The sequence below is a fragment of the Hibiscus syriacus genome, unplaced genomic scaffold (genome assembly GCF_006381635.1).
Source record: "Hibiscus syriacus cultivar Baekdansim isolate YM2019G1 unplaced genomic scaffold, ASM638163v2 tig00116965_pilon, whole genome shotgun sequence".
In the NCBI taxonomy this organism is placed as follows: domain Eukaryota; kingdom Viridiplantae; phylum Streptophyta; class Magnoliopsida; order Malvales; family Malvaceae; genus Hibiscus; species Hibiscus syriacus.
In genome coordinates, this window is record NW_024063490.1 from 5344624 (window position 1) to 5359945 (window position 15322).

The 15322-nt window shown below is 33.5% G+C and overlaps 1 protein-coding gene across 1 annotated transcript; it reads left to right on the forward strand.

Annotated features, from left to right (window-relative positions):
- The first annotated feature begins 12531 nt into the window (after positions 1-12531).
- Positions 12532-14682, forward strand: LOC120191131. Its single transcript, XM_039194122.1, has 4 exons — positions 12532-12648; positions 12682-12903; positions 14273-14424; positions 14526-14682. The coding sequence occupies exons 1-4, from the start codon at positions 12532-12534 to the stop codon at positions 14680-14682; spliced, it is 648 nt and encodes a 215-aa protein (XP_039050053.1).
- The last annotated feature ends 640 nt before the right edge of the window (positions 14683-15322 follow it).

Genomic DNA, 15322 nt, shown 5'->3' on the forward strand with positions numbered 1-15322 from the left:
TCTTTCCTCAAGGCGATACGCCATTTCATTTGGTCTGTTCAAGCATGAAACCTCAAGGAGTATACGAAGAAAAAATTAAATTACAAGCATTTCCATTTTCTCTTTCTGGCATTGCAAAAGAATGGCTATTTTACTTACCACCAAACTCGATAAATACTTGGGTTGATTTAAATTGTATTTTTCTTGACAGGTTTTTCCCAACAGCGAAGGCAAGAAAACTGAGGTGAAGCATCCTAGAAATTAAAAAAAAGAACGAGGAGTCACTTTACGACTACTAAGAGTGATTCAAAAAGCTATGTGTGAGTTGTCCGCAACACGGATTGACCGAACAGACATTTCTACAATATTTCTATGAAGGTTTGCTTCCTATGAAGATAAAGATGATCGATGTTGCTAATGGGGAGCTCTCGTCAACATGACACCAAACCAAGCAAGGGAGTTACTTTCAACGATAGCAGCCAACTCTTAGCAATTTGGCGCATCGAGTGAATCCAACTGACATGTTCATGAGGTAAGCACCGTTTCACTTGAAAGTAAAATCGATAAATTAACTAATATTGTTAATTCCCTTGTTGCAGGAAATAACATAACAGCCAAAGTATGTGGGATTTGTATGATGCCAGATCATCCAACGATTGTTGCCCAACACTACAAGAATAATGAAGCATAAAAGTGAATGATGTGGGTAATTTTTTGGGAGCTCACCAAAGGCCCTATAATCCCCATAGCAATACATACAATCCAGGGTGGTGAGATCATCCTAATTTTAACTATGCACAAAAAAGAGGTCGAATCAAGCTTGCCATCCAAGGCCACTGCAACATATCAATCGCCAAAGACTTCACTTAAGACCCTTGTGGAGCGATTGACATAATCCCAAGAAATATTTCAAAATCATGCAGAGTAACACTTACAAGAAATTGACACAAACTGTGGGCCGTTTAGAATCACACAACAATTTTCCCTCTCATAACAAAGTGAACCCACGGGAGAATGTGAGCGCCATCACTCTCAGATATGGAATAATTATCGAGAAACTAATCCGAGAGAAGATTGATGCCAAATCCCAAAAAAATGATGAAGAATCAATTGACTTGGATAACGATAAAGCAAGTGGTGCCAAATACCAAAAGGAGGATGAAACCACAATTCAAAAGAAGAAGAATCTGATACCTGAATCTACACCATCCCCATATACCATACCACCTTCTTTCCCATCGAGATTCATAAAAAAAGAGAATAAAGTCAAGAAGAATGATATCCTATATGTCTTTTAGAAAGTTGAGATCAACATCATACTCTTAGAAGTAATCCATAAGGTCTCAAGGTATGTCCGTTTCCTTAAGGAGCTTTGTACTACTAAAAGAAGACTTACCATGCATGAGAAAGTAAACCTTGGAGAGCACATTTCTGTAGTTTTGACCCGACGGCTTCTATCAAAGTTGAAGGACCAAGTCATGTTCGTTATACCTTACAAAATCGACAAAGTGGGCATTAAAATGGCGATGTACGATTTGGGAGCCTCAATAAATGTGATGCCCTTATCCATTTACAACATTTTTTTAGTCGAACCATTAAAGGAAACTAGAGTTACCATTCAATCAGCATATCCCTCAGTTATCTGCCCAAAAAGATTCTTGGAGAACGTCTTAGTTAAGGTAAACAAGCTAATCTTTTCGGTCGATTTCTATGTCGTCGACATGGAAAACGACCACTCAAATACTTCATCTGAGATTCTCCTTGGGTGAGCATTCCTTAGCACTGCCAATACAAAAATCAACGTGAGGAGCGGTATTATCACAATAGAATTCGATGTTGAGATCGCTAAATTTAATGTTTACAAAGCAATGCGACATCCTAAAAATATTCAAAGTATTAAGTTTGTTGATGTGATTGAGCCTGTGGTTGATAAATTTATTGAAACTAACTCCGTCAATAAGTTTTGCAGTGAATTGGACAACTTTGATGGTGAATTTAGAGAGTTTGAACAAACTTTTTCCATTAATTCTATTTGTTATGATAAAATTACTACACATTCAAAATCTAAACTTTTACCTTCTGTTTTGCAGGTTCCTCATATTGAATTAAAAGAATTAATGGATCACTTGAAGTACGTATTTTTGGGCGACAATGATACTTTACCAGTGATTGTGTCGAAAAAATTAACCAAGGAAGAGCAAGAAGATCTTCTAAAGTTATTGCGTGCACATAAAGAAGCTATTTGTTGGACCATAGCCAATATTAAGGGGTTGAGTCCCTCAACTTGTATGCACAAGATTAAGATCGAAGAAGGAGCTAAACCATCACAAGAAGGACAATACCAACTAAATCCAATGATGATGGAAGTGGTAAAAAATGAAATTTAGAAGCTTCTTAACGCCAATGTTATTTATCCAATCTCGGATAATAGTTGGGTAAGTCTGATTCATGTTGTACCTAAGAACACTGACGTTACGGTAATCAAAAACCTGAAAAGTGAGTTAGTTCCAACTAGAGTACAAAATGGGTGGCGAGTCTGCATAGAGTATAGGAAGTTGATCTCTTTAACTCACAAAGATCACTTTCCTTTACCGTTTATTGATCAATTAATAGAAAGATTAGCTAGTAAAACTCACTATTGATGTCTCGATTGATTTTCAGGTTTCTTTCAAATCCCTGTGGCGTCTGAAGATCAAGAAAATACAACTTTCACTTTCTCTTTTGGAATGTTCTCTTATAAGTGAATGCCTTTCAGACTGTGCAATACACCTGCCACATTTCAACATTGCATGCTCAATACTTTTCAGATTTTTTTGAGAAAGGTGTAGAGGTATTCATGGACGACTTCACGGTATATGGTAATACTTTTTTCTAATGCCTTTTTAATTTATCAAATGTTTTAAAGTGGAGCCTAGAATACAACCTTATTTTAAACTATAAAAAATGTCATTTCATGGTCAATAAAGGGTTGATTCTTGGACACATTGTTTCTTCTAATGGTATTGTGATTGATAAAGCCAAGACCGATGTTATTCACTCAATCCCTTACCCCACTACGGTAAGGTAAGTATGTTCTTTTCTTGGCCATACAGGATTTTATCGACGGTTTATCAATGACTTTTCGAAGATAACGCAGCCGTTGTGCAATCTTCTCCAAAAAGACCAAGCTTTTGACTTTAATCTGTAGTGCCAAAAGTTGTGGAACACATTGAAGGAAAAACTAATCATAGCATCAATTGTGCAACCACCATACTGGGAATATCCATTCAAGCTTATGTATGATGGTTCTGACACTAGCGTTTGCACGGTTCTCGGCCAAAAAATTGGCAAGGAGCTGCACGTTATTGCTTATTCATCACGCACCTTAGACTCGGCTCAAATAAACTACTCTACAACCGAAAAAGAACTTTTTCCATAGTTTTTTCTTTAGAAAAATTTTGATCATATTTACTTGGTATTAACATTATCATTTTTTCTGATCATGCAACATTACGGTACCTGATGAGCAAGAAGAAAGCAAAGCCGAGGCTAATTCATTGGATTATACTTCTTCAAGAATTCAACTTGGAAATAAAAGACAATAAGGGGAGAGAAAACTTAGTAGTCGATAACTTGAGCCGAATTTCTATCATCTCATCCGACTCGCCAATTAAATAAGAATTTCTATAAGAACACTTAATTTTGGCGCAATAAAAGAATTTTCCATGGTTTGACGACGTGGTGAATTACTTAGCCTCTAGTAAAATTCGGATACACTTACCAAGAGCTGTAATTAATCAAATCAAGATGGAATCTCAGTTTTACATTTAGGATGACCCTTATCTTTAGAAGAACTGCTCCAATCAAGTAATCCAATGTTGTGTCGTCGAAGAGGAGTTGAACTAGATTCTTAATTTCTGTCATTCATACTCGTGTGGTGGTCATTTTGGATTGAAATGCACTACTCACAAGATCTTAGAATGCAGTTCCTTTTGGCCGAATAATTTTAGATATGCTTATTTTCATTGCAAATCATGTGAAAAGTGTCAACGATAAGGTAATATGAGTCATAGAAATGAAATGAAATGAATTTAAATCAAATCCATATATGTGAAATTTTTTACACATGGGGTCTTGATTATATGGTTCCTTTCGTTTCGTCTTTTGGTAACACTTATATTATTCTCGTTGTTGAATGTGTTTCGAAATGGATTGAAGCGAAAGCAACCCAAAATAATGATGAGAGAATTACTGTGAATTTTCTGAAAATTTTTATTTTTTTCAGGTTTGGAACACCAAGGGCGATTATCAGTGATAGAGGAACCCATTTAATCAATCACATTATCGAGGCGCTTGTGAAGAGGTTTGGTGTAACACAAAGAATCACCACGGCTTACCATCCACAAACAAATGGGCAAGAGGAAGTGTCGAATCGTAAAATTAAGGCAATTTTAGAAAAGATTGTCAAGCCAGATCGAAAGGATTAGAGCTTAAAGTTAATCGATGAGCTTTGGGCATATCGAACGTCTTATAAAGGACCGACTGGGATGTCTCTATACCGCCTTGTTTTTTATAAATCATACAATTTTCTGGTTGAACTAGAACATCAAGTCTATTGGGCAGTGAGGCAATGCAATATGGAAATAGAATCAATCGAAGAAACATGGAAACTACACATTCAATAGTTAGAAGAAATCCGATAAAACGCTTACGATAAAGCCTAATTTTTTAAAGAAAAGACGAGAGAGTTCCATTATCAAATGATATCCTTTAAATTATTTAATTTTTAATAAAAATGTTTTGTTATTTAATTCTAAACTTAAGCTTTTTGCAGGGAAAATTTGATCAAAGTGGCTTGAACCATTTACGGTGACTCAGTTTTCCTCATGGCATAGTAGAAATCGAAGACAATTTGGAAACTCAATTTAAAATAAACGGCCAAAGGTTAAAGATGTATTATGAAAACATTCCAGTTTGATTAGTCGAGGAGATTTAATTAGAAGAACCCAAGCTTTAAAAAGGGGTCGTTGAGCTAACGACGTTAAACAATAGCGTTTGATGGGAGCCAACCCATTTCGTTTTTGTTTAATTCATTTTCTTTTTATTTATTTTTAATTTTTAGTTTTCAATTTTTGTTTGTTATTTCCATTCATTGTTTAGTTTATGCATTTAATTCTTGATTTGAATTTTTTAGGTTCCCCGAGAATTTTAATTTAAGTACGGATGAAGACGAAGCGAAGAATCGGTTCAATTGAAGTTGAAGTCGACCAAATTTAAGGCCAATTTGGAGTAAAAATCGTGGAAGGCAAAAGCTCAATCTCTACATGCATTGAGCACACCATTTCATTAAAGCAGAGGAGTTCGATGCACAATAGCAGCAAGTGTGACCGGTGCATGTTAGTACAACCCAAACCCTAAATTTTTCCCCTTGCCACCCAATATTCCCTTAAAATCTTTCTCCCATATTTTTGTAAGTTTCGGCTGCCCCTAGTCCCCAATCAATATCAATTTCTTTTGGATTTGATAACTTTATCCCCTTATCACTCCCCTTTTTCTAATTAAATTCCCTTATCAACCAAAACACCTCACCAAATTAAAACTCATACCCTATCTTACGTTAACAACAAAAAAATTAGTCTTTCCCCTTCTTTTTATTAATTGGCCAAAACCTTACAACCATTAAACACCATTGATGTCGCCTACCTCGCCGCTGTTAGTCGAGCACCACCGTGCCCTTACCGTTTCATCACCGGTGAATGTCACTATTTTTGCTCCAATTTTTCTTCTCCTTCATTAAATTATCAAGAAATCATGGTGATGACAAGAAACAAATCGGGCAATCCATCTCTCCCACCAGTTAATCTCGGTGGTGGCCGACGCCATTTCACCGCTCCTCCAGTGATTAACATTCCGAGCAGCTCTAACTCACTTCCATAACCTGCTCTCATTCCTCAACCAGCCGCTCGACGTGGAGAGATACATACATTACAAGCATGTACTCACCGTCCACGCCTGAGCCAATGCCACCATCATTCGCTTATCATTCATTCGATTATATGGTGTCACTGTAAGGTTATGTCGTTCCATCCGAATCACGCCAAAATCGACCATCCTCTTTGGCCACTCTGAAATTTTATTCAATGTTATCTTTGACATATTCGCAATCGAGTCGGGTGTCACTCATTCAACTCATTTGACAGTACCCGAACATGTCAAATAATCCAAGGTAAATTATACTCCTATCGATATCAAACCATTACTAATATGACATCCTATTTTTGGTTTTTCAGATGACTTTGCTTCTAGATTTTCGAATCCGTCGCCACAACCAAGCCCTGAGCCGACGTATTTCTCTAGTCGAAACTACAACTAGCAACAACATTCCCCATCTTTTGTCGCGAGTTACGACAGAACGCCTCCCTACGATGATCATGCACCTGATCACGACAAGGAAGTACTTCAAGGTTATCTCAACTTTGACGATGAAGAGGCTTGGTGATTCCACAGTATTCGACACTGTAGGTTCCAAGTCTATAAGTATATTCCTGATCACACTCTTGATTCCTTGCATTTGCGTGATTCTATCATGGATTATTTTGATGCAATTGGTTGGCGTTCTTATTCTAAAATTCGATATGTTACCTATTACGAATTGGTTTTTGAGTTTTATATGACTTTTACATTTTTTCCAAATCATATAGATTACTTAGAAAACATTTCGTTCAATCGTTAGTGGATTATAATTTTTCTATGGGGTTCGCGACAGATGTCACGGACCATGATGTTTTAACCTCTTTATGTGAGATTTCGCAGGAATTCAACACGGATGTAGCATACGAAGGACTTACCAGTTTTTCCGGTGCTACCTACAATGCAAGCAATACCAAAGGATAGCATATTCACGATCCCACCCTCCGCTACATATACCAGTTCCTAGCATATAATTATTCTGGGCATAATGACACTACGTCCTCACTAAGTAAGGTTGAATTATTTTTCTTATAGTGTATGCAAATCAGTGTGAAGGTAAATTTGGATTTTTGGTTTGCACACGCCTTTAAGCGAGTTGTGCGTTCCGATAGCCCATTAATTCTTGGACCTTACATTACTAGCCTTGTATCTAATTTATTTTCATTAACATTTGATTCAAATCAAATTACTTATGCTTTTGCAATGGATTCTTTGGATGCTAGGTGTTTGGACTCGAACGTGTATAGTGAAATCCATGAGGTGCATGACCGGCTAGACTCCATCGAAACTAGAATTGTCGAGATACTTTCGTACCTTCACCTGGGACCTTCTAGAAGTGGTCACTGCCGCGGCCGACATTGACCGGTATTTTCACCGTCTCTCTTTTGTATTTTACTTTTTATTGTTCATTTTGGGGCAATATTATTTTAAGTGGGGGTGTAATTATAAATCAAATTAGCCTTTGCTTATTCTTTGATTGAAATTGGTTATTTCTTTATTTGAATCGTTGATAATCTTGGTTGCCGATCTTTAGTTTGATTTAGTTTCTTTGTGTTTATTTGTGAATTCAAGCATGTTCTTGTTAAATTTAGGATTCAAGATATCATGGCACAACTAGTTGATGTAAATTTTTCGTGGCAATTTCATGAATTCATTGATTAAATTGGATCATGACTTAGTTCAATAAGCCTTTCATGTGAGTTTTAAGGCTAATGAGCATATATTTTATTTTCTCTCTTTGTTTCAATTGAGTGTGCCGAACTAATTGATTTCATTCTAGAGCCTGTAACTCGATGCTTGTTGAGACTACACTTTTGATTATGATGCTATGATATGATAGAGGCATTAGGATTAAACCCATTTCCCTTCCCAAACAAATAACCTACCCTTTTTATTTTCCCCTTGTGAACCACTTTGAGCCTTATATCCTTTTCTTTGATTTACCACATTTTTAAACCCAAGCCTATTTTATTTTTCCTCTTTTTGTTACTTTTCTTCAAGACAATGTGAGATTATTTCCAGAAAAAAACCAGAAAAAATTGTTCAAAAAAATACAGTGCAAAATCGAAAAAAACAGTCCAGAAATTTACCCTGTTCGAACAACAAAAAAACCAGTGGAGCTTGGTTTGAACAGTGCATAAATTCAGTGCAGTTTTGATTTGAGTGAGCAAAAAATTCAGTGAAGAAATTTTTTTGGTTCGAGCAGAAAAAAGAAAAAAAAAAGAAAAGAAAAATGAGTGAATAAAGCTTTGAAAAACTTGTTTCGCCTTCCTTTCATTTTTATCTTCCTTTGAATAAATTTTCGGAATAGTCTCTACTTTGTCTTGAATTTTAAAACCCCATTTCTCGACCTTTTCCTACCCGAACCTTAGCCCCGTTACAACCCGTTTTGAAACCCTCTTGATTGTTGCATCATTTTCATACTAAGTAGTGGATATTATATTTAGTTACATGCCTACAGTAATGTGTTGATTAGTTTAGGCTTGAGCAATTCTTTCACCCGAAACACTTGAGCAAAATGAGTGAACCCATGTGAGGAACTAAGTCTTGTATTCTTTGAAATTGATGGATGATTGAAATGCCATGATTGATTTACTCTTAATTGATTATGCATTGCTTGATTGAGCTTGAATTTCGACATTTGCTTGATTGAGTTTGCTTAGAAATCTTAGAAATTCTATGGAATTGAAGTTAGCAACTTGAGTTTTTTAGCATGATAATTGATAAATGCTTGAGGACAAGCATTGAATAAGTGAGGGGGAATTTGATTAGTATTTAAATTATACATTATTTTATGATTAATTACTCCTTAATTATATAATTTTAGTTGCTAACTTGGGCATTTTCATTTATTTTTGATGTAGGACATTGAATTCCGGAAATTATGCTAAGAACAACGAAATCGTGATATCTTTTTTCTGGATTCATGACCGGATTATTGGCCACGACCTGGGATATGACACACCCGACATGGCGTCTAGTTAGCAGTTGACATGGCAACTGATGTGGCGATGACATGGCAAGTGACGTAGTTCCCAGTCAATAGCTTCTAGAAGGACCAGTCAGCAGCTTCTAGAAGATCTGATCAGTAGTGGCGTGGAGAATGAGACTTAGCCAAATTTTTTATTTTAAATTAGGATTTATCTTATTATTTTTTTATTTTTTAAGAATTATGTTTTGTTTTGAATATTATTTTCTAGGTTTTTTAGGACTATAAACACCCCATTGGAGTAAGCCTCTAAGAATCGATTTTTATTTCGAATTCATTCAACTATTGTTTCTTTCTTCCTTTAGATTTATAAAAGTTTTTCTTTCTTTTTACTTTTCAAGTTACTTTATTTTTCTTTCAAAATGCTAAGTATGGTTTCTACCATGCTTAGCTAAGCTTTCTATAGCCAAGGGCTAGAGCAATGGCTCAATTCTAAGTCGTGAGAATCGAAAAGTGCTTCATACACTCAAGGTGATTTCAAAACGATTTCATTTCAAAAAGTGCACGTTGGAATTGAATTTCGATTTTGATTAATAGTTGGGAGGAATGATCAGCCTGCAACACATTCGACTTCCTGTGAAAACACTTAGTGAAGATCCGCTAAGGGAAACTAAAATTGGATTAGATTCTCAATTGAGACGGTAGAATCCGAGTCGGGTTTTTCCAGAATTCAAAAGTGTTGAATTAATAAGCGATTACCGCTATTAACTCACAAAGAGTCGAGATATGAAAAATGATTTTAGATTCTCGATTCATTTGAGAGAAAAACAAGCTATAGGGATTGGGCCCTATAGATTGTAACCAGCGTGAGCCCGAAGGTAAAATCCTATTCGAGGATCGATTTAAATCGAGGCTAAAGCTTTAGCCCAAGGCTGATTTTTACCAATTGAATTTTAGTTTCTTAATTTAATATTTTAATTTATTTAAATCAATTTTATTACTTCACTTTAATTCTCCAAAATCTCCCCTCTAATTCCTTTTACAAATCATGCCTACAACCATATCAAAAGCGAGGAGATCGTCAAACTCCTAGTCCTTGTGGATCGACCCTTACTCTCACTATTCTACTTATTCTTATTCATTTTATTGGGATTAAGGCTATTTATTTTGATATCATAACGATGTGTGTCAATATTTAAATAAGGACTACTCTTTTAAAGGTTGTTCATATAAAGACTCAAACTTTTAAAAATTGATCAAATAGAGAGCTAATGTCCTTTGAATTTGCTCAAATAAATGTTTTATCTTTTAAAATTATGGAATAAAGTTATAATATTTTTTATTAGTTTGAGGTGAATAAAATTAAGTATGTTTTTAAAGACTCTCAATATTTGATAATGAATGCTCATATCCTCCTAGCATATGTGGTGCTCAAACTCAAAAGTTTAATGGACAACAAAAATCTCTTAACCACTGAAGTCGTTTGATTTATGTAAACTTCTAACATTTCTAAATGTACTTAAATAAGATCCTTATGTGGATGATTGATTTGAATGTCAAATATTTACTCCTTTAATGTTTTAAGCTTAAGGGGTAAGAGAAAGAAAAATACGAGGGGGAGAAATGAGTATTCAGCTTATTTTTCAACAATGAGTAAAGTGCATCTTTAGTCCTTTCTCTTTTAATCCTAACTCAAAAATACCTTTATGGGACCAATCTCATTCGATTAGGCCCACATTTTGACTATCGGTGTTAATCACATACTCACATCGTTCCATATATCTCTCGATCAAGTTAGATATGTTGAGTCGTAAATTTGAGTCGTTACGGGGTAAATTTTGAAATCATTCTGTTGGTTTCGAAATAAACAAACCTTAAATTGTAAGGTTTATGCTCTAAACTCTTCTTGATGAATTACTATGCTTTGGACCATCATGTTTGGTAAGAAAGACAAATTAGTGCCTAATTTAATGATTGCTTATTATTTGAATGTTTTCGAGTCGATTTAGTATTGATCGATTCCACTTAAGTTTACATTAATTAATGTGACATCTTTGACCCAATTTTTGACTGAATCAAGTTACGAGTATACATGTTGGTTTGTAAAAAATATTATTACCAGACATAATAATCTTTGTGAAATGTTATGCTCATATTTTTCATGTTTGGTAAGAAAGACAAATTAGTGCCTAATTTAATGATTGCTTATTATTTGAATGTTTTCGAGTTCGATTTAGTATTGATTCGATTCCACTTAAGTTTACATTAATTAATGTGACATCTTTGACCCAATTTTTGACTGAATCAAGTTAAGAGTATTACATGTTTGGTTTGTAAAAAAATATTATTACCAGACATAATAATCTTTGTTGAAATGTTATGCTCATATTTTGTTTTCGAAGAATATTACCAACATTAGTGATTTTTTTTAATCTGAGCTGGACATTAACATGTTGACTACGATACGATAAAATTATATTTTAATGATGTTTACTGGCATCGTTGTTGCTTACAAGTATTGTCTCGACGACATAATATTTCAAACGTTGGCTTGGTGACATAATATTTCAAACGTTGGCTTGGTGACATAATGTAAACCAGATTCGATCCACAAAGTACAACTTAAAATATTCTAGGATCAAATTTTATCATATATCATTCATCATGTTAACTTCTATATTAGACTTAATAGAAAAGGATATGTTTAGAACATATGAATAGTCGCGTGACCATTTTATAACTTTTAAAAGTTGGTGGACTGAACAAAACAACGCCCTATAGTTGAGAGATCATTTTGTTATTTTTAATAGTCATGGGGCTCAACAAAACAACAACCTATAGACAAGGGATCATTTGTGTACTTTACCCAAAAGAAAATATATTATAAGGAAAGTTTGATAAAATTTATTTTCAGGTAGGGGTGAGCGCTCGATTGAGTCAAGTAGAGTGAAAAAAATTGAGTTATTCAAGATGACGAGTCTCATTTTATAACTCAAATTTACTTGAATTTTTTTCAAGTAGAGTCAATTTATTCGAGTTTTTGTTTAAATTTAATTATAAATATTTATAATATTATGATACTTTTGATTCAAATTTAAACAATTTTCTACAACCATACACAATACATATATATATTTATTCAAATTTTTTCATAAATGATATAATATATCATACAGAGTCGAGGGATTCGACTCAAATCCTAAAACCAATATAATAATTACAAAAAATTTGAGTTATTCACCACCATGAAAAATTATTAGATGAATCCTATTCACCACGTCACCCGTTATATTAATCAATAACATTTTTCTATATAATTTTTTAAGATAAATATTCACCTATTTACTACTTGTAAATAAAAAGTGAATATTTATTTTAAAATTAATGTATGTGACTCATTAATATCATTGATGACGTGATGAGTCAGAATTATAAAATAATTTCTCATTGATGAGACACGTTTCTTAATTATTTTCTTTTTCATATTTCATATATAATATATAATAGAAGTTATTTCTGTCATTAACAGTCTTTCTCTCAAAATTAAAAGCCCCCAACTCCCCCCCACAACCCACCAACTTCACCCACAACTTAGTAACCGACCTCCTATTTCCAGTCACCAGTCTTCATCTTGTTTTGGCCACCCAATTTTAGGTGTTCCAAGTAACAAAAAGATGCCAACTTCATCTTCGTTTTTGAGGCAGCTAAGTGTAAAACAAGGCTGGAAATCTAAATCCTGTAGGTGGGAAATGAGCAACAATGACAACAACGTTGTTGGAGGGGGAAAATGTGTTGGGTTTTGTGAGACAACCTTAAGGACTCAGAGAATGGAACAAGGTCGTGTTAACATGTATGGCAATGGTCATGATGATGATGATGGGTTGGTTTTAAGGAAGAGGGTGATGGTTGTGGTGGACCAAAGTTCACATTCTAAGCATGCAATGATGTGGGCACTTACACATGTTGTTAACAAGGGTGATTTGGTTACTCTACTCCATGTTATCTCCCCAATCCCAAAGTGTTCACACTCTTCTTTCCTTTTGCTTGTAAACCTCAGGCAACTCTTCTCAGTTTCTTTTTGCTTTAATTTCTCTTCTTTGAAGGGAAGGGATCAAATCAATCTTTCTTGAAAGAAGATCCTTAGAGTATCCTCTTTCGTTAATACAAACAGAATTTTATAAAATATAATGAGTAAAAGGTTAACATGTCTATTTTGAAATTTTTAGGGACTTAAAAGGTTTTTATTTTAAGAAATAATTTAGGTTCAAGGATCAATTTGTTTACTTTTGAAATTACCATAGACCTAAAATGTGTTTATTCCATAAAAATTTGAGGACATGGTCCCATCCATCTCTCGTACTTCTGTCTCTGTATATAAGGTTCTTATACTATGTACTTTTCTATTGCATGTTTAGTCTCTTAACAATATAATTTGATTTTTTTATTCTTTGAAATGTGTACTTTTTGTCCTAGAGTGTATGAGGTGTATACACGGTTGGATTTGATTTTTGGGTAAAGTATGCATTTAACACATAAACTATCAGTTTTGGTTTATTTTAGTACTTAAACTTTTATGTGTACTTTTTGTCCTAGAGTGTATGAGGTGTATACACGGTTGGATTTGATTTTTGGGTAAAGTATGCATTTAACACATAAACTATCAGTTTTGGTTTATTTTAGTACTTAAACTTTTAATTTTTTTCAAAACTATACCTAATATTTAGGTTTTGTTTCACTTTAGTACACCGCCATTAAAAACTTAATGTGTTTAATTTTTCAAAATATACTAAAATGAAACAAAAACTAAACTTTAGGTATGGTTTAAAAAAAATAAAAGTTTAGGCACTAAAATGGATTAAAACTGATAGTTTAGATAATAAATGATAATTTACCCTTAATATTTTTCTAAACCATCATTTAGTTTTTGGTTTATTTAATTTTATTTATAGAGTTTTCTATTACACCTACTTTATTTCATTAATTTTAAAAGTTATTTTATAAAGCTTTTAAGTTTCTTCATAAAATTTTCATTAAAAAAATATTTTTGAAGTAAATAAAAAACATTAATAATTCATTATTAGTATTTTTAAAGTCATCTTCCTTATTTTTAAGTACAAAATACTTATTTTTTACATCATAAAATAATTAAAATTAATTATAAATAAAATAAAAAAATGATTTCTATCCAATTAGGTTAACCACAATTTTTAAACTTATAAAATGTCTGAACATAACGAATCAATTTTCAGTTAATCAATTTTTGTTGATGAACCTAGTAACATATAAGCGTTAATAAATAAAGTCAAGTCAAATTATTAGTCAAAATTAATAAAAGTAATAAAATTACAAATAGGAACTAAATCGACCAAAACCACATAGTACAAGGACCTTGTTTACAATTTGATCATTATGAAGATTCACGTGGAAAACCGAAATGAAATCCAGGTAGAAGTGGAAACAGTGGCAATCCAAGGGCCAAAGCTGGCGATAGTGATGAGCCAAGTGAAGAAGCTTGGAGTGTCTGTGTTGGTACTTGGTCAAAAAAGGCAATCTCCTTTCTTAACCTGGTAATGATGAATGCCTCCTTTAACCCTCTCTTCTTCTTCTTCAACCCGAAATGATTTCTTCATCATTTATTGTCACTCTCTTTCTCATCTTTTTATTGCAGTCTGTGTGGGAAAAGCGAGAATGAAGAGTTTGTTGAGCAATGTATCAAAAATATAGATCGAAATTGCTTAACTATTGGGGTTAGGAAGCAGAGCAATGGCGTCAGCGGCTACCTTATTAGCACTAGATGGCTTAACAACTTCTGGCTCTTGGCTTAATCTTTTGATATAATGTCGTAAAATATCCCGATATTTGATTAAATAGTCATTTTTAACTCTTATTTTGTTTCAAAATATTTTAGCCAAACATTTCATTTTAGGACAAAAAGATCCCTTACGTCCTACTAAATGATCACTTTGATCGTTATTCCTTTTCTGAGTAATTTGGCCGCAGAGTTTCATTTTAGGATAAAAGACTTCAATTTTGAAGTAATGATCATTTGTTGACCAACAATTTCCATCAATGAAATAGTATTTTTACCCTAAAATAAAACGTTGAAATCAAAATACTTGAAAACATATAGAGATTAAAATAATTGTTTAATCAAACACTATGTAACATTATATCTTTAATTTTATCGAGGCTGAAACTCGTTTATGATATCAACGAACAACAACAATTTTATAACTTTGTCAATGACTCATGACAATACATCCTAAAATAACTTGTGATAGAGTTCAAAGAATATTTTGTAATTCAAATCAATTTGAGGTCTATTTTACAATGAAAATTATGTTAAAAGAATTCCAACTAATGGAGTTATATCACAATCTAATAACAAAATGAACATACTAACAATATATGAGGAATCATTCATACATATATTCCTATATCTGCTACTTATGTGCCTAGACAAAG

Coding starts and splice junctions, on each gene's coding strand:
- LOC120191131 (XM_039194122.1), top strand. CDS start 12,532: ATGCCAACTTCATCTTCGTTTTTGAGGCAGCTAAGTGTAAAACAAGGC. Junction 12,904..14,272: donor ACTCTTCTTTCCTTTTGCTT/GTAAACCTCAGG, acceptor ATCATTATGAAG/ATTCACGTGGAAAACCGAAA. Junction 14,425..14,525: donor CAATCTCCTTTCTTAACCTG/GTAATGATGAAT, acceptor TTTTTATTGCAG/TCTGTGTGGGAAAAGCGAGA.